This window comes from Solanum verrucosum, unplaced genomic scaffold (assembly GCF_900185275.1).
Source record: "Solanum verrucosum unplaced genomic scaffold, falcon-dt-bn FXZP01000238.1, whole genome shotgun sequence".
Classification (NCBI taxonomy): domain Eukaryota; kingdom Viridiplantae; phylum Streptophyta; class Magnoliopsida; order Solanales; family Solanaceae; genus Solanum; species Solanum verrucosum.
In genome coordinates, this window is record NW_026020630.1 from 4,077,929 (window position 1) to 4,098,364 (window position 20,436).

Genomic DNA, 20,436 nt, shown 5'->3' on the forward strand with positions numbered 1-20,436 from the left:
GGACTATACGTAATGCTTCTCAAACACATTACGGAGGCTCTCATAAAGTTTATTTTAGAAAAAAATTGGGTGCACGCAAAATATTAAGAAAGTCCCGTAAATATTAACGGTTGGCTCGTAAATGCGAAAATCTGCTTTAAAAATTGACGGACTATACATAATGCTTCCCCAAATCATTACAGGGTCCTCACAAAATGTTTTCAAAAAAAATTATTTTAGTGCTCCAAAGCGTCAGATCCATTGGCTAATACACACGAAAAACCAAGAAAGTCGTGTAATTCCTAAAAATTGGCTCATATGAAAATATACCTTAAAAATGGTGGGACTTAACGTAATGTTTTCCCAACTCATTACGGAAGTCAATTTTTTCAGAAAATTTCTTAAGGTGCTTCAAGGCGCTAGATCTCTCGACTAATACACACAAAAAACAAGAAAGTCGTGTAATTCCTAAAGTTGGCTCGTAAATGCAAAAATATTTCTTAAAATGGTGGGACTATACGTAATGCTTCCCCGGCTCATTATAGAGGTCCTCATAAATTTTTCAAAAAAACTTTTTGGGTGCTCCAAGGCCCAGATACATGGGCATTAGCACACGAAAAAATCAAGAAAATCATGTAATTTCTAAAAGTTGACTCCTAAATTTGAAAATATGCCTTTAAATGGTGGAACTAAACATAATTCTTCTCCAACTTATTATGGAGGTCCTCATAAAAAAAAATTCAGAAAAAATTTTAGGGGCTCCAAGGTGCCAGATCCATGGGCAGATACACACAAAAAGCCAAGAAAGTCGCTTAATTCCTAAAAATTAACTCGTAAATGTGAAAATATGTTTTAAAAGATGGTGAGACTATACGTAATGTTTTCCCAACTCTCTACGGAGGTCCTCATAAATATTTTTTAGAAAAAAAAATTTGGCTGCTCCAAAGCGCTAGATCCATGGGCTAATACACATGAAAAAACCAAAAAAGTAGCGTAATTCTTAAAAGTTGGCTCGTAAATGCAAAAATATGTTTTAAAACATGGTGAGACTATACATAATGCTTCCCAATTCATTACGGAGGTCATTATAAAAAAATTCAGAAATTTTTTTTGGTGCTCTAAGGCGCAAAATCCATGGGCTAATACACACGAAATACCAAGAAAGTCGCATAATTGCTAAAAATTAGCTCGTAAAAGCAAAAATATGCCTTAAATGGTGGGACAATACATAATGCTTCCCCACTCATTACGGAGGTCCTCATAATATTTTTTTAGAAATATGTTGTGGGTGCTCCAAGGTACCATATGTTTGGGCTAATACTCACAAAAAAATGAGAAAATCGCCTAATGCTTGTAATTGGCCCATAAATGCCCAAAAATCACTCTAAAAATTGTGAGATTGTACGTATTGTTCTCCTAATTACCTACGGAGGGTTCCATAAAGGTTTCACAAAGAAATTGTTCGGTAGCCATATTATCAAATATTCATGGAGTAACACACAAGAAAAACTAAGAAAATCATCTAAATACTCTTAATTGACCCCTAAATGCACAAAATGGACTCTTAAATTTGTGAGACTATACGCAGTTCTCCCTCAACTCCCCATATGGAGGGCTCTGTAAAGGTCTGCGAAGAAATCATATGGAAACCATATCATCAAAATGTTCATAGGCTAACACAAACAATTTTTTTTTAAAAATCGCCTAATTCCTGTAAATTGGCCCCTAAATATCCAAAATGGACTCTAAAAATTGTGAGACTATATGGACTACTCCCTCCAGCTCCCTGTATATGGAGGATATCGTAAAGGTTTTGCAAAGAAATTAATCGTCCACAAGCCATATCATTAAAATATTTATGGGCCAACAAACACGAAAAACTGAGAAAATCGCCTAGTTCCTGTAAAGTGACCCTTAAATGCCCAAAATATTTTCCAAAATGGTGAGGCTTCATATACAGCTCCTCCAACTCTCTACAAAGGGTTCTGTCTCTTCCTTGTCGGGCTTACTTAACTATAAGAAACTAAAGTAATGACTATATATATATATTTCCTTTCACTATTTTTAAATTTTAAAAAATATTTATATAAATAAACATTCTTATCATATTTACTATTTTTTCTATAGTTTGAAACAAGTACATATTATTTCACTAATTAATAATTTCATACATAATTTCAAATCAAATACACCTAGATTGCTTCTAAATACTCTCTAAAATACAAATACTTAGGGAGCTAGCGAGAGGGGAAAAGGGGTGAGCGAGAGGGGAAAGAAGCGAACGAGAGAGGAGAGAGGCGAGATCCCAGATAATGTGAATCACACTAGATAAATGCATCTATGATACATAGGAAGAGAGGGGAGCAGGAGATGAGATGTAACATCTCGCAAATTGAAATAACTAGAAAGAAGCTAAGAAGTTGAAATAGTCATTTTTTTGGAAATAACGAAAATCTGGAAGATTTGTTTAAGTTAAGAAAAGTTGATTTTTGGGCTAACTTCAAACGGCCATAACTCCTAGATCAGGATGAGTTAGGTGTACTTCCAGGTATGGTTGCAAATCTTTTGGAATTATCTTTCCAATGCCGCCAAGTTTGCGTGATTACGAGTTTGTATGAGTGAGATATGCCCTTTGGAAATTGGACTATTGGATCAAGGAAATGTCCAATCCGGATTTAAAGGGGTAGTTTGGTCTTTTCCTTACCCTTTTATTTAATTCGTTTTTGGCAATTAATTAGGGGTCTAAACTGAATTAGATCAGTTTAGACATTTACCAAATAGAGCTAGGGTTTTGGAGGAGGAACTCAAGAAAAGAGAAAGGAGGAAAAAGCTAGATTCGTCGTCGTCGTAAGGAATTGCTTGCGAATTTTGCCGAGGATTCAATCAATTAAGGCATGTGAGTCTATCTAAACGTTGGGTTCGTTCACCCACATGCCAAACATGTTTGATTCAGTGATTTCATCTCAAAAAGATTGGATTTTAAATGTCATTGAATGAGGTTCTTGAATTACTTTCGTTCTTGAACATGAGTTGAGTTTTAGGAGTTCTTGATGACTAAGTTGTTAGTTCTTGAGTTCCTTGAGTTAGATCCTTGTGTATATGATTTGGGTACATAAATCTATAGTGAAATTGAGAAAAAGAATTGGATTAAAATGATTTAGGATCAGAAAACAAGAGCAAAAGTTCGTCAGAATTTGCCTGAAGGGAGGCTGGAGCGACGCGCCCCAGATGCGCCTGAGGGGCTGGGGCAGTGCGCCAGAATAGAGCCTCAGAAAGGTTGGGGCTGGCGCGGCGCGCCCCGGATGCGCCCAAATCGTCGTTTTTCGTCCAGCTTTCGTCATTTAGTCCATTTAAGTTATTCTAAAGTGTATTAACACTTTCCATTGATTCCAACTACTCTAAATGACTTCTAAATATCTAGAAATCATCCAGAAACATAAATCATAACCTTGAATTCCTAACTTCAAATTCAAGGAAAGTCAAGAGCCAAGTCTAAGAGGTTCTTAGAGTCTTTTCAAAAAGTCTTTTGCAAATGCTTTTAACTTTGTTTTAAGACTTAAAGTTCAAGTTGAGTAAAGAGTAATGAGTAAAGTTTGAAGTTCATTTCTTCAAAAGTATATGGGGACTAAGTATTCCCAGAGAGATTTAAAATGTTTTCACATTTAAATAAGGACGGAAACTGAGATTTCCAAAGAGCCTTCAGTCTAGTTTTCAGAAAGAGTATTAGCTTTCTAAATGAAGCAAGCAGGGAAACTGAGATTTCCAAGATAGCCTTTGAGCTAAGTTTTGAGCACTAATCTCAAATCACAGAAGAAGTATGTTTTTAAAACATAAGAGCTAGTATATTTTGGGAGTAGTATTGAGCACCGAATTGGGGGCGGGCATGAGTTAAAATAACTCACATCTCCATAGAACCATGTAGCCATCATGGGTAGAAATGGGTCATACTCTTTAGATGAACCCCTTTCGAAATAGACTAGTGGATCCATTAGGCAGTTCAGGTCTTATACCTTTGGCCGGGTATAGGATGCACTGGCAGCATGAGGAAGATCGATGTATCATCACTATAGCTCTTAAGTGATGGTTGTCGGTTAGAGAAACTCCCACAGAAGTATTGTATTTTTATATACATCAGTTTATTTGTATTTTTACATATATCTCAGAGTTATTTGTATCTTTGCATACATACAGAGTTGATATCATGTTTTAAACAACTTTTCTTTATATTGCACTTACTTTTAAATTGCTTTATATTAAAATGAGTTCAGTCATGTTGAGATGAGTTGAGCCAGGTAAGTTCTTCAGTTTCTCTCAGATTCTTTCAAGCCTATGTTGTTTTAGCATTCCAACTCGCATACTCGTACATTCAATGTACTGATGCCAGTTGGCCTGCATCGTCTTATGATGCAGACACAGGTAACCAGGATCAGCATCCAGCGCTTCATTTATCAGGTTCAACACTCAGAGTCAGTTGGTGAGCCTCTTTGCTTTCCGGAGGATCCATTTCATTGTTTTCTAGTTTAGTTTATTAGGATGTTGTGGGGTCTGTCCCAACATCCATCTCAGTTGTTATTAGAGGCTTCATAGACAGTCAGATGTTAGTTTTTAGTCTTTTCATTGTCATTATTCCATGTTGAGACTTGAGTTTGCCTTAATGGCCAGTTGAATGTTCCTTTATAACATTCTAGTTTATTATATGAACTTATCTTTGTTTAGTTTAAGTCTTCCGCTGATTTAAGTAAGTCAGGCTAATGGTTCGCTTGGGGCCAGCAATGGTCTTCAAGTGTCAGTCCAGCCCAGGGTGTAGGCTCGGGGCGTGACATGAGAGATGTGAGTGAGAGAGTCAGTGTATATATCCTAGATATATGTGAATCCATAACTAAATGTAAAATTCACAACTTCGTTGTCTTCTCCCCATTCTAATCCGGCGTAACTATCCTTGTATAAGTCGATAACCAAAGAAACTATTTCATTCAGAGTAGCTTTGACACATTTACTGATAATCACTTGAACTGACTCTTTTATTAGTTTTACAATATGATGCAACGACTCCATTTTTGTTTCATCGTCGTGTTCAAATTTTATTGATAATAAGATTCCCAAAAGAGTTAGCAATTTCAGGAAAAGTTGCTACCTTACCACGTAAGTTAATTGGAAATGACATTATAGACCGTTTCAAATGTGAATTACTTCCTGTGGAACGGATGAGTGACCTCCATAAAAGTGTTGTAATCATCTCAACTCGCGAAGGTTTGAAACCCAAACCTTCACCTACTGAATCAAATTTCTCTTTGAGTCTCGATATTGCATCTTCCTCAAAAACAAACTTTCTAGCAATTAACTTAGAGTTTTTACGTTTGCCTTCGTCAACCGGAGGCTCAAGAATAGTTGTTAAATCTTTGTAAGGGAAAAAAGTGCCTAAATTGAAGTTCATAAAGTTGATATCCTTAGAAGGAGTACCAAATTTGCACACTTTAGCCCATTCGTAAATGATTTTGAATGTGGTGGATCCATCCATAGCAGGGTATGCATGGCTAATAGCTAGGGCTAGACCACCACATTCAAATGTTATGACTTGCACAACCATAAGTGGCGTGATGAATAAATTCGTCTCATCCACATCCATAGTTCCTTGAGGCCAAAATGGCAATGCTAGATCAAGGTCTTTGTTTGCTTGTTGAAGGAAATCATCAAGCTTACAATTGACCATTGCTTTTATATAAGTTACACCTTGATCGAGACAAAGAATTAACGATTCATCTTCAGCAAATCGATCAGCTAAAGGGTAAAGATGTGTTGAAACTCAAACCTTCGCCAGTTGTTGAGTCAAATTTTTCTCTAAGCCTCGATATTGCATCTTCCTCAAAAATAAACTTTCCTGTAGATTCAAGATCTAGATTACAAGACCTTGAATTTATATTCGAAAAGAAAGAATCAGAGAATTCATATAAATTGTAGCGTTCATATACTTGAAATAAAATACGATTGTTGTGATGTTTTCCAATCTTGATTATTATTTTTTCGACGGAAATTTTATCATCTACAAAGGTTTCCCATTTAATTTTGACCTTAGCCACTAGTGTGCTCGAGCCGTATCGAAGCCTCGACACCTCTCTATTGTCCCTATGTTTTTTGTTTGGTTAAGGATACATGGAATTAGGTAAATTTAATGGCTAAGATATAATTGATCAAGGTAAGTCCTAACCATGATTTAGATAATCATTAATACAGTGTATTTAAATTTAAATAGCTATTTATGCACAACGCAAATCTACCCATCAAATTAATAAAGACTTGCTTTCTCTTTTTTATTCATTTGGTGAATCAAAACACCTCCTATAATCTTGTGCTACATTATAGTATTCTTTCTTCTATTTAATGTGATAGTTTTTTCTCTTTACTTCATTGCAAAAAAAGAATATCATTCTATTATAATTAAAAATAGTTTAATTTTAAAATTCTCCTTTTATTCTTAATGAAATGATATGCAACTAAATAAATCTCTAAGGATTATTTTAGACAACAAATTTTCAGAATCTTTCTTTCTTTTTTGAATATTGTGTCAAATATAACGTGTCAAAAAGGAACGAAGAAAGTATTTTTCCACACATTTATCATTGCTTTCTCCATTTTCTTAGTTGTTGTCTCCTCACCGACGCTACCAACCAATTACAACAATGTTTTACAAGCCTTTTAAACGTTTGCTTCCTAATAATTGTAAGAGGAAAAGCTTAAGGGGTTCAAAAAAAAAAAAGGATAACAATATTAAGATAAAATACAGAATAAATAATCAGGAGTATTAGTTAGCTCTGAAATTATCATCATATCTATATTACCTTAAAATCATGAACTCCTAACTTGAACGTTAAATTACTATAATATTTCTAACTTAGGTTGTGATTTTTTTGATAAGTTGTGACTTTTTCGAATGGTTGTGATTTTTCGATCAATTGTGACTTTTTCAGTAAGTTGTGGCTTTTTCAATAAGTTGTGACTTTTCCAATAAGTTGTGACTTTTCCAAAGGGTTACGACTTCTCGAAAAGGTCATGACTTTCCAGATAAGACACAAAAAACATTTGTTCATACTACCCTTTGTTGACTATAAATAGAGGGTCTTCCTCTCATTTTTCAACCACACTTTTTTTAATCTTCTACTCTTCTTCTTTTTGCATTTTAATTTTTTTGTGATTTATTGTCGTTGAGTGAGTTCGAAGTTTAGCGGATATGAGGTACCACTATTCTGATGAAGTAAGTTGTTCTATCCTAAGAGGGTATATTCCATAACCTCGAGTACTTGAGGAAAATAATTCTGATAAAATAATAATTATTTTTTTGCTTAATATATACATTAGTATGTAATGTTCCAATACATGAAGTTAACATGATGTAGTCTAAATTCATTTATTTTTGTTAACAATTTCTCTTGTGATGTAGATATATGCTTCTGAATATCTTTTCCAAAATTTAGAGAATTGTCACGATTTGTTTTTGATGCTCAAAAAAAAAGAATGACTTTATTTATGAATGCTACTTATGTGATTTAGACTCTCATGAAGTTTGTTTCAAACTAGTAATTACTATATAAACATTGCCCTTTTGTTTTACTTATTTACTCTTTCTTAAAATTTCAGTATTTTAGACAAAGAAAAGTTCATATGACTTGTAATAACGCCAGTTGAAGTTTGTATTAGTTTAATTTTTATTATTTATTTAATAGTTAATTTTATGAGAAAAATATTTTCATTAATGCAAATATATATTTATATTTGGGTAGGTATTTGTATTTAAATTAAAGTATTATATATGTCACAAATGTATTATCAAGTTAACAAGATCTTCTAACTTCAAAATATATTATTTTAAAATGTTCCCAATTTTTTTTAAAAAAAAAACTCAGAACAACCAATATGAAAATATGTGAGTATATAAAATGTAGTTGTTCTCTTCACATGTTCATATGACATCTAAAGAATTTAACGTGGAATACACATGCAAAGCACATCTAGTTAGATGACAAGAAAAATACAAAGCAAATATTGCCTATAAGGTAATATTAGTGAGATAAAACTAATTACATGATTAACCTCATCAAATTGAAAAAAATATATACATTATTGCATATAACTAATAAAATTTTTCATTGACCATCTTCATAGGTTTGCGTGAATAAGAAATATATATGACGATCTACGTCGAACATTCACAAAAAAATCTGCAATATTATTTTTTGCTAAGCTTGTTATTCAAATCTTCGCTTAAATAAGCAATACTATTTACTATAACATATATTTTTGGAATTGGTAATCACGTGCAACGCACGTGTCAAAAAACTATTATTATTATAAGTGGGAAGCTCCAGAGTGAAAAGTTGAATTACCATTTTGCCCCTCTACTAAATTAAAATTTTATTAAATATAAATATTTTAATTACATAATGGTAGAATTTGAAGTTCTTAACCCTTTAATAATTAAATTATCATTTTCTTGATAAATGCGTACATTGATATTGCTTTAAATCGTAATCATAAATCTCATAATGGAAGAATTTGAAAGGTTATGAGAGTAAATTTAATACATGTGTAGTATTAAACAGTGAACAATTTTATGTTGATATGTTGTCTCTAACAATAACAAAATTTTCTTTTCAAAGCATGAGGACTTTCTTTGCAATATCCTCAACTTTTCGTTCTTGCTTTCTTTCTCCATTATTGAAATTTTTCTTCCGTGAAGCATTTAGAATTGTATGGGTGTTGGACTTGAAGTATAGATACCAATTTAAGGTATATGTAGAAATTTTCTTATTGTGCATTTAAATGAGATCCATTAATCATTTTTGTTATTCAGTTTTGCACATACTAATATACCATATGTTTGAACCTAATAACTTAAAAATATGTAACTCATTGTTTTAGTTACCAAACTAAATTTTGCAGGGTTCATCAAATGTCTAATCATTTGACATACAATAAGAAGTTATTTGAATACATTGATTGTTCATCTATTTAAAAAAAAAAAATCGAATAACTTGTGATACTGATTAAAATGTGATTTTGACAGTAATTTATGCCTTTCATAGGACACACGTGCAAAGCACGTGTCCAAGACTAGTATATTTTATAAGGGTGATGCTAAATGGCCAGAAAATTTGGCTAGAAATTTAAAAAAGTCTATAATATCCTTTTTATTTTAAAATAAACTGATTTTTTAATTAAAAGGTATTAAAGTTAAAATGGTAAAAAAATGTTCAAAAAGGTAAAATAACATAGTGTGAAATATGTCATTTTATCATTCTGGCTAAATTCTGACCAAAACAGTTTTTCCATTTTATAATGATGAAATATAAATTATTCATTTACATAGTAATATAATTAATTATCTCATAAAATATCTCAATTTATGACATAATCTTTAAGTGTAATTAAAATATATCATATCTTATCACACCTATAAAATGATCATTTTAAATAAATAAAAAAAGATGGAGACATATACAGCTTCCTCTGTCCTAATTAATGGGACAAATTTCATTTTTCTAGAGTCAAACAGTTTAAGTTTGATCGAAAATTTGTTCATGAATCTTCAAATTTTTAAAATGAAAATTTATATATTTGTAATATATGTATAAAGTATTAAAGTCACAATAATTGATAATTCAAAATATTTAAAACATATATGAAAGATTTCCGATCAAAGATAGACTTATTTAAATCTCGAAATCCAAAATGTGTCCGGTATATAATATATGTCCCAGAATCAAGGCGTGCGCGCATACAGGTGCATTAAACACCCATTGGGCCATTTATTGAAAAAGAAAATTTTGCACACGTGCAGATTTCTAAATTATTCACCAAATATCGTATTATTTTTATACATGAATAACTTATTTTTATATCTACCTAAGTACTAAACATAGTGTAAGTTATACAAAAAATAATATATAAATAATTTATTTCTTATCCGATCACCAAACAACCCTTTTTCTTAATTAATCACCACAAAGAAATATAATGATCAGCAATTTTACTGCAACTAGCAAGTGCATCCAAAAATCTGTTTAGAATATTTTTATAAAGTGTTGCATTGAGTCTTGGACATGGATACTTGTTCTTCAACGATATTATCTTTGACCAAAACTCCTATCTTTTTTCCCCAAACACATTCGTATTTTGTGATACCCATGAACCCATATTGTAGAGTCCCATTCAAAGAATATTTCAATTTATTCCATGGTTCACTAATTTGGACCATTTCATTCCTCCCCTACTCATAACCTTCTGATCATTTTATAGTTAATGAAATAATCCATATTCACACTAACAAATATCTAGTAATCTTGTGGTCTTGATTAAAAATATATTCGAATATTTTAATCTTGTGATTTTAAATATGTCATGAGTTGTCGAATTTTTTTTGAAACAAAGTAAAACAGAAAATTGGAGAAACAAATTAAACAAAGGAAAACGTCGATCAACTAATTGGATCAATAATAAAGCAACAAAAGGTAAGGTGAATAAAGAATATGAATATTCGAAGGACCTCTTTATTTATTTTAGTATAATCCTTGCTACAACTTAAAATGCTACTTAATTATAGTCAAAGCGTGTTCATAGAAAATGAAAGAACATGAAAATTAAAATGAAGGGAGTACAAATTAAATGAAAGAAGATGAAAATTAAACCCTAAAATTTAGCAAAATCCATGATATCTTGGTCACATGCAAGTTTATCCATGTACTTTTCCTCCAATTCCATTTGCACAACAATTCCAGTCTCACATTCAGTATCATACAACCAAAAAACTTGGCTATGTCTTGACCCAAAGAGCATTAATCTTGGTATTCCCCAACCAAAATCAGTTTTTTGTATGGGGAACCTACATAAACTTGCGCATGTAAAATTCACAACTTCATTGTCTCCTCCCCATTCTAATCCGGCGTAACTATCATTGTATAAGTCGATAACCAAAGAAACTATTTCATCCGGTGTAGCTTTGACACATTTACTGATAATCACTTGAACTGACTCTTTTATGAGTTTTACAATGTGATGCAACGACTCCATTTTTGTTGCATCGTCGTGTTCAAATTTTATTGGAATATCGATGATAAGATTCCCAAAAGAGTTTGCAATTTCAGGAAAAGTTGCTACCTTACCACGCAAGTTAAGTGGAAATGACATTACAGACCGTTTCAAATGTGAAGTACTTCCTGTGGAACGGATAAGTGACCTCCATAAAAGTGTTGTAATCATCTCAACTCGCGAAGGTTTGAAACTCAAACCTTCGCCAGTTGTTGAGTCAAATTTTTCTCTGAGCCTCAATATTGCATCTTCCTCAAAAACAAACTTTCTGGCAATTAACTTAGAGTTTGTACGTTTGCCTTCGTCAACCGGAGGCTCAAGAATGGTTGTTAGATCTTTGTAAGGGAAAAGAGTGCCTAAATTGAAGTTCATGAAGTTGATCTCCTTAGAAGGAGTACCAAATTTGCACACTTTAGCCCATTCGTAAATGATTTTGAATGTGGTGGATCCGTCCATAGCAGGGTGTGCATGGCTAATAGCTAGGGCTAGACCACCACATTCAAATGTTGTGACTTGCACAACCATAAGTGGCGTGACGAATAAATTCGTCTCATCCACATCCATAGTTCCTTGAGGCCAAAATGACAATGCTAGATCAAGGTCTTTGTTAGCTTGTTGAAGGAAATCATCAAGCTTACAATTGACCGTTGCTTTTATATAAGTTACACCTTGATCGAGACAAAGAATTGACGATTCATCTTCAGCAAATCGACCAGCTAAAGGGTAAAGATGTGTTAAAATCCTCGATAAGGACTCTTCGAGCTCTTCATTTTTCGAGTTATTTCTACAATGAGGATAGAAAAGAACAAGAGGTAAGTGTATTACATCCGCCACTTGATCAAAGAAAGATAACTTGTAATTTTTAAGGTGTTGTGGCGTTGGTAATGATGGTTTAATGAGGTTTTTGGACAAAATATTAACTTGCATTGAATAGTTCATGGTTAAATGCACTCAAATTTAACTTGTCCTAAAAAGAATGAAATGAACAAGTAATGTATATATAAGTGAGAAGTTCATAAAGAAGAAAATATCCCTAACTTAAATTAGAGTGGAAATTCACTAGTTGTGAGTACTCTTGAAAATTTATCAGTACCACATATATTGAGATTGAAAAAAAATTATATATCAGAATAATTAATAATTTAAAATATCTTTTAAAAAGAAATTTAATTGTCTTTTCATCTATGTTATTGGGTTTGTATTTTGACAAGCTTATGTATTTGTCAAACACTTTCAAAAGTAAAAAAATTGACTTAAAAGTACGTTTTATCAATTTTTAAATCAATCCAAACACCCTCTAAGTTACTCCCTCAATTTCAATTTATGTGTCTTAATTTGACAGAATATTCATTTAAGAAAGTAAATACGACTTTTAAAACCTCATGTATATTAAAAATATGTAGTATAATGTATTTTAAAAAGTATGAAATGTACAAGTAATGAAAAGGAGTTAACATGCGAAAGGAGGGATCACGGACTTGAATAGTACAAATACGACCACCGATAATAATGGCTTTTACATTTCGAGATTTAAACAATTTTATCTTTGATCATAAATTTTTTTATATATCTTTGTAATTTCTAGTACTTTTACGTAGTTTATAAATATATAATTTTTATTTCAAAAAATTTGAAGATAACATGCACAAATTTTCGATTAGATCATTTGACTATCGAAAAATGAAAAAGTGCTACATAAATTGACCAGGTTAGTTTAAATCAACATTAAATTTAAGAAAGTAAAAAAGAATTTTTTTTTAAAACTTATAAAATAAAATAATCAGTCATAGATATTTAGATAACTATGAATTATTTTAAATTATCAATTTCAAAATCTTTTCTTTTTTAAATATAGTGTCAGGTGAAAAGATGTCACCTACAATAATATAGAGGGAGTAATATCTTTTTTCCCACATGTTCTATGCTTTATTCTTTTTTTTGGTTTTTTTAGCTGTTCACTCAAGGACTTTACCTACCAATTACAGCTAGAAATGTTGTGCAAGTCGTTTAAACGTGACCCTAATAATTGAAGAGAAAAAAGAGATAATTATTTTGATCTAAATTTTAAAATTGTTTTTTATTTAATATAATAAGGAGTATTAGTTAGTTCTTAAATTGTAAAATTTATAATGGTGAGATAAATTATTTTTTTATATGTAGTAAAATAATTAATTATCTCATAAAATATCTCAATTTATAAGATAAATTTTATTTCGCATAATTCAAATCAGTCAGATTACATAAATGTGTACGGATCTTTTATTAAAATATTGTTGATATTCATGTGCGAGGTTGTTAGGTGTACCAAATATTAATTATTGCTAGATATTAGTATTATTATTTTTCTGTCCCAATTTATGTGACAATTTTCATTTTTTGAGAGTCAAACAGTTTAAGTGTGTCCAAAAATTTGCGTACGAAATCTATAACTTTTTAAAATGTAATTTATATATTTGTAAACTATGTAGAAAGTACTATAAGTCACAATAATTGATAATTAAAAATGTTTAAAAGATCGATGAAAAATTTACTGTCAAAGATAGACTTGTTTGAATATCAAAATCCAAAAAATGCCGCATAAAATAGGACGGAGGGAGTATTCACATAATTAAATGTTATTCAAACAATTTTATCTTTGATTATAATTTTTTTTATGTATCTTTGTAATTTCTAGTACTTTTACGTAGTTTATAAATATGTAATTTTTATTTCAAAAAATTTGAAGATCACATGCGCAATTTTCGATTAGACCATTTGACTATCAAAAAATGAAAAGTGCTACATAAATTGACCAGGTTAATTTAAATCAACATTAAATTTAAGAAAGTAAGAAAGAACTTTTTTTAAAACTTATGAAATAAAATAATCGAGTCATAGATATTTAGATAACTATAAATTATTTTAAATTATAAATTTCAAAATCTTTTCTTTTTTAAATTTAGTGTCAAGTGAAAAGATGTCACCTACATACAATAATATGGAGGGAGTAATATCTTTTTTCCCACATGTTCTATGCTTTATTTTTTTTTTTGTTTTTTTTAGCTGTTCACTCAAGGACTTTACCTACCAATTACAGCTAGAAATGTTGTGCAAGTCGTTTAAACGTGACCCTAATAATTGAAGAGGAAAAAGAGATAATTATTTTGATCTAAAATTTAAAATTGTTTTTTATTTAATATAATAAGGAGTATTAGTTAGTTCTTAAATTATATAATTTATAATGGTGAGATAAATTATTTTTTTATATGTAGTAAAATAATTAATTATCTCATAAAATATCTCAATTTATAAGATAAATTTTATTTCGCATAATTCAAATCAGTCAGATTACATAAAATATTGTTGTTATTCATGTGCGAGGTTGTTAGGTGTACCAACCGGTAAATTATTAAATATTGCTAGATATTAATATTATTATTTCCCTGTCCCAATTTATGTGACAATTTTTATTTTTTGAGAGTTAAATAGTTTAAGTGTGACCGAAAATTTGTGTATGAAATCTGCATTTTTTTTAAATGTAATTTATATAAGTGTAAACTATGTAGAAAGTACAATAAGTCACAATAATTGATAATTCAAAATGTTTAAAAGATCTATGAAAAATTTACTGTCAAAGATAGATTTGTTTGAATATCGAAATTCAAAAAGTGTTGCATAAAATAGGACGGAGGGAGTAATATTTAATTAAAAATTGTAGATTTTAAAAATAATTTTATGATAATATATTGTATTTTTGTTATGAACTTTTTTGCTTATTTTATAAAATTGTATAAAAAAATTAAGGCAATTTCAATAATCATCATAATTTATAATGTTATTATTAAAAATAGAATTTAAAAATTTAAATTACATGTCGAAATCGAACTTCAACTTCAAACTCATATAATTTTGTCTCACATTTCCAACTAGGTGCACTAATATTATCATGTAAACAAAAAAAGAGACCAATTTCTCTTTTTCTTTAACTTATACTAGTAAAAAAAAGTACATGATTTTAACAGACAAAAAGTAGAAACATTCATTTTCATATCCTACAATATCTCTAGAAAAAAATATATTAAAAAAACAATCAAAATAAAGGAGTTCAAGCTGTATATTATAACGTCCAATCTTAAACTTCAGATTCAAGTGCAGGAGTACATTAATATTAAGCTAAAAAAAAGGTTGATAGAACCCTAGTCGTCTGGGTGAATGTCTTAACATGTACTAACGGTACAAAACACATTATTATGTATTTAATGGGCAACTATTAATTATATTTAGTTTCTGAAAGTCAATCAAAATAGATATACATATATATATACATGATTTTTTTTTTAAATTAAGAGGTGCACGTACACCCTCAAAGTGATGATTGAGTAAATAAATTCTAAAACTAGACTATCGTTTTAGCTAGGAATTTAATCGAATTCTTAGAATGGAAGATGATATGACTTGCTTTTTTTTAATTTTGCTAAGGGACTGGAGTAAATCTATTCACTCAAGTATTTAGAATCATCAACCATTTATTCTATTTTTTATATTTTCAAATAATCATTTTATTAAATAAAAGTAGTTTAACTTTTGTTAACTTCAGGCATCAAAACCCCAACTTTACTAATTAAAGATTAAATGTGTATAGTCAAATAACACATAAAATAAAACTGAAATTATCACTATTTATTAAAACTATATAATACAAAAAAAAAAAGAACTAAGCGTGCTCCCTAATAATTGAAGAGGAAAAGCTTAACGGTTCATATATATCAAATTGGTACCAAGAAAATGAGATAGTAATTTCAAAATAAAATATAAATAATTTTATTTTTCATTTAATTAGAAGCATAAGTCAGTTTTGAAATTATTTATTTTACTATAATAAAATAAGTTATTTTATATATATTAGTGAGATAACTAATTATCTCATTAAATATCTCAACTAATGAAATAAATTTTATCTCCAGAGTAACTCAAAAGTATCACGTCTTATCCCACCTAACAAATGACATTTTTAAGTATAAAGAAAAAGAAATAAAAAAGATGGAGACATATAGAGCTTTCCGCACACAGCCACACAAACTGCATGTGGAATTCAATAGTTGTGAGTATTCTCAAAAATTTATCAGTACCACATATATTGAGATAAAAAAAAATTATATATTAAAATAATTAATAGAGTAATTTAAAATAGTTTTTAAAAAGAAATTTAGTTGTCCTTTCATCTGTGTTATTGGGTTTGTCATTTGTGCTGGCACTGTCATGTATCCAGTACTAAAAGAATAGTGTCAAGCAAATCAAATAAGGTTAACAGAGAATGACCACGATTTGATCCAAGAAAAACAAGTTTCACCACCTGCTTTAAATAGCAAATTAAGTTCAGAAGATCTTGTATTTGTGCCTAAATGTGTGCTTGCAAGAAAGAATGAGTCAAGTGTCTTAGTGTCAAATACAATTGATTTGGGTGACGATTCTCTTGATGAAGATGGAGTGGATTTGGGTGAGGATTCTTTTGGGTGAGGAAGACAATATGTTGGACATTTGCTTTGATAGAGTGGCTAGGGAAGGGGATATATCACCTAGGCAATAAAGAAGTGGAAGCAACAAAAGCAAAAAGAAGACATATGGAAGGTAACATAGTTGGGATGGTAAAATGACTGATGAGTTTGTTCCAAGGCACCTACCGATGCGACAGGCAAAGCAAAACCATTTGACAGTAGCAATAGGTTCAACTAGATCCAATAAATCCATAAAGAAGGTATGAATCATCAAGTGTTGTTGGATAGGTTTGAAGAAGAAGACAAGAGAAAAATACTTCAAGTTACTTTTGATGGGGAATCAATCTTTTTTAATTCATGTTTTAGTAATAGAAAGTTTGAGGCTGGTAACTCAACTTGCTTCTTGATTGACATATTGTTTTACTTAAAAGGTATGTAAAAGGGAAAATGACTTAGTTTTCGAAAAACCGATTAAACTTATGGTTTAAGAGAAATCGGGTTTCCAAAGGACAGAATCGCCACTTAATTTTTAGTAAAAAATCAAGAAAAATATAAGGTTTTTCAAAAGATTCAAACAGATAAAATCGATTGAAAACAAGGGTTCGAGTTCAATGTACATTCCGAGAAGGTGTTAGGCCCTCGGAATGCCCGCTAACTCGCGGTTGACCGGCGATTTGACCAAAATGATTTTTGACTAATTTTGAAATTTTAACGAAGTAAAAGAACTCATTCATTTTAACTAAATATTTTTAAAAATTTAACTAAATAAAGAACACACAACTTTGACTAATTTTGAAAAGTTTAATAAAGTAAAAGAACTCATTCATTTTAACCAATTATGAAATTTTAACTAAGTAAAAAAAAACTTATTTATTTATTACTATTCTTATTTTTTATCAAGGGGAATAACTAAAAGAAAACTTTTAAAGGGAAAACCTCAAGTGTTGACGGGACTAATAAAAAAAGAAACTGACCATGAAACAATAAAATATATATTAAAAAAAAAATCTAGTATTATCTATTACTATTATTACTATTTTTTATCATTACTAATATTTATTTATTTATTTCTATTTTTTATATTGTCATTTTTTATTTATTTAAGGGGAGATGAGTTAAAGGGGGATTTTTAAGTGACAAGACTAATAGAAATAAAGGTAAGTATAAAACATAAATATATCTTTTGATTTGGATATGATGAAAATGAAATGACTATCTATGGGAATTTAATTAAATTAAAACCATAAAATAAGCAAAGTTAGTCAAATAAATATGATATAAATAATAAGAGAGGGAAAGGAAATAATCAAATTTGGGCCTCTGGCCCAAATTTCCCACATCTTGGACTTTGCTGAAATTATCTAAGGCCTTTGGGCCTGTTTTGCCTTTGAAAAAATCTGTGTATACCCTTTACGTATATCACTGTATACGGGCCGTATTTAGGCTCGTTTTCATGTATATCCGGTCGTATTCCAAATGTACACACTCCTTTTAGACCCCTGCAACATGTATTTCTGGTTTTGGATCGGCATTTCCCTTTTCCTGCACCTGCATATTGTATTTTGCCATGTATACCAGCGTATATTGCTGTATACAGCAGGTACGCAGCCTGTTTTCGACCTTTCCGGAGCTCAAAAAATCAAAATCCCGCTTTGTTTACCCTCCGAAACCCTGTATTTCGATTTCTTGCTGACCGACTCGAGGAACATGAATATTGGGCCATAATGGCCCAATAGGAAAATGCAAGGAGAAGAGATATAATCCGTGAGGATTCGGGAGGTTTCACATGCAATAAAATAGCAAGAGATTAGCATACAACAGGAGAAAAAAAAAATCGATAAGAAAAGATTGTACTATATTTTGCAAAGGGAAGTAAATGAGATATACACATAACTATCATATGATCTGAATTCAAAAGAAATCAACACAGACAAGTAAGAAGCTTTAATCACCGAAGTTTATGATGGACCACATTTTATGATAATCACTAAATAAAGGCTTAGAAAACTTATAGATACTACTAACATATAACTACCAGAGAGGGCAATGTATAAAATGCTAAAGGACAAAAATAAGATAAACAAATCTCACATGCTACAACGAAAGGAAAATGGCCCATTTTTTATTTTAACAAAGTTTGGCACAGGGTGCATTCACACAAAAATAATTCTAGGAATAAACCTATATTTGGACAGAATGAAGACAATGCCTGCAACAAAGAATATATTTGAGGAAATCTGCCTAAAAAGGGACTAACCAATATTACAATCATATACTCAACTTAAGAAAATAAAACAAAGAATAACTTAGAAGATCAGTCCAATAACCTCAAACCCACTTCTAAAAGCTATTTAAATAAAAACAAGAAATATTAACTCTTAAGCAGTAAGCCATTTAAGCATCGAATACTAAACCGAAGAGGGTAGAAATGAGCTAAAGATTGCTCTATATAGTGAGAAAACAGACCCTAACACATCACAGAGAGGAAGCATAAAACAGCCTACCACTATATCGGACAATGACTCAGAAGCGTCCCTAAGAAACACTTTAAGCATACTTCAAGGTTAAGACAGAAAAAACACATACAAACTAAGCTAAATAGAGAAAATCAACGCCGAACGAGAACTGTACTAATGTCACTTAAAACTACTCAATACCAATTGACAACAATACAATAACGCGCAAACTTTCGGATTACAACACTTGAAAGACGAAAAGGCTGAACTATAGGCATCACACTTGAGAATAGGAACGAGGAAAAAAAAAGACATGCTGCGATCTAGAAAAAAAGAAAACTAAAACTTGCCCTTCACAATAGACTCAACCGAAATAAACTAGTAAAGAATCGAAACGGACAGCAACAAGTTCGATCTAAGAGCTCAAAACAATAGCGGGCACGACACACAACTCGTAACGTCGACATCTTGGTCCATTTTATTTAACTTGAGGTGGGAGAATGAAGGAAATGACATCTAACATCAAACCCCATTACACTTTTACGATGATAAGAAAGGGAACAAGATGAGTAGAACATTTTGACAGCTAAACCCAAAGGGCAGTTGAGAACACAAAGGGACAGCAAAGGAGACAAAATAGCATAGCCGACACATTAGAAGTGTAAATCACATAGATATAGACAAGCATGGCCAATATGAATCCAAAGCAAATTCCATTAACCGAATTCAAGCTTACTTCCCGAAAACTCACAAGAAAAACAGGTATCAAATACACGCAACGTGCTATAATGAGAACGAAATACAGAGAGAGGGACGATACCTTTCTCGAGGCAACGAAACTAGGACAATAACGAGTAGAGGAGACAGCGGGCTTTTGTAACGCGCCAATTCGAGGTTCAAGCACCACACCAAGAGAAGCTAAACGAAACCGAATAAAAATTCTCCCGGAACCTTTGAACTTTTATAACTTTTTCCGATTCTCTTCCTAACTTTTCTCTCCAAATGTTTGTATGTGAATGTTTTGACCAGTAGCTTGTGTTCCTCTCAAATTCTGACTAAAATCTCCAATATTTCCTCTAACAACAAATTTTTCAAAAAAAAAAAATCCCCCCTACAAATGAACAGAAAAGGTGTTTATATAAGGGGAAATTAGGGTTCGGATTTTTTGGGGGGAAAAGATTAGGGCAATTTCAACTTCAAGGACTACAAATTTGAATTTCAAAAACCTTTCACCATTAAAGGAAAACCTACTTTCTCTGAATTTTTTGCCCTATTCCGAAAGAGGAAGGGGAAAAACGCGTGTGCCTGCTATTGCTCTGTTGCCACATTAATGGGGATAAGGACGTTTTGAAGAAGAAGCCAAAGGGAAGCAGTGTACTGCCTGGTTGCTGGACATTTTCTGGGTTTTGGCTTTTTCTGGAAGAAGAAGAAGAATAAAGGGTATAGGG

At 31.1% G+C, this 20,436-nt stretch overlaps 2 protein-coding genes across 2 annotated transcripts in view; both read right to left on the bottom strand.

The window, feature by feature from the left end:
• The window catches only part of LOC125811740 (2-alkenal reductase (NADP(+)-dependent)-like), a 71,336-nt gene that overhangs the window by 35,227 nt on the left and 15,673 nt on the right, over positions 1-20,436 (bottom strand). The gene's annotated exons all lie outside the window — the stretch shown is intronic.
• LOC125811736 (acetyl-CoA-benzylalcohol acetyltransferase-like) lies at positions 10,584-12,035 on the bottom strand. Its single transcript, XM_049491272.1, has one exon. It carries the CDS (start codon positions 11,995-11,997, stop codon positions 10,660-10,662), a length of 1,338 nt encoding a protein of 445 aa, XP_049347229.1. The 5' UTR covers positions 11,998-12,035; the 3' UTR covers positions 10,584-10,659.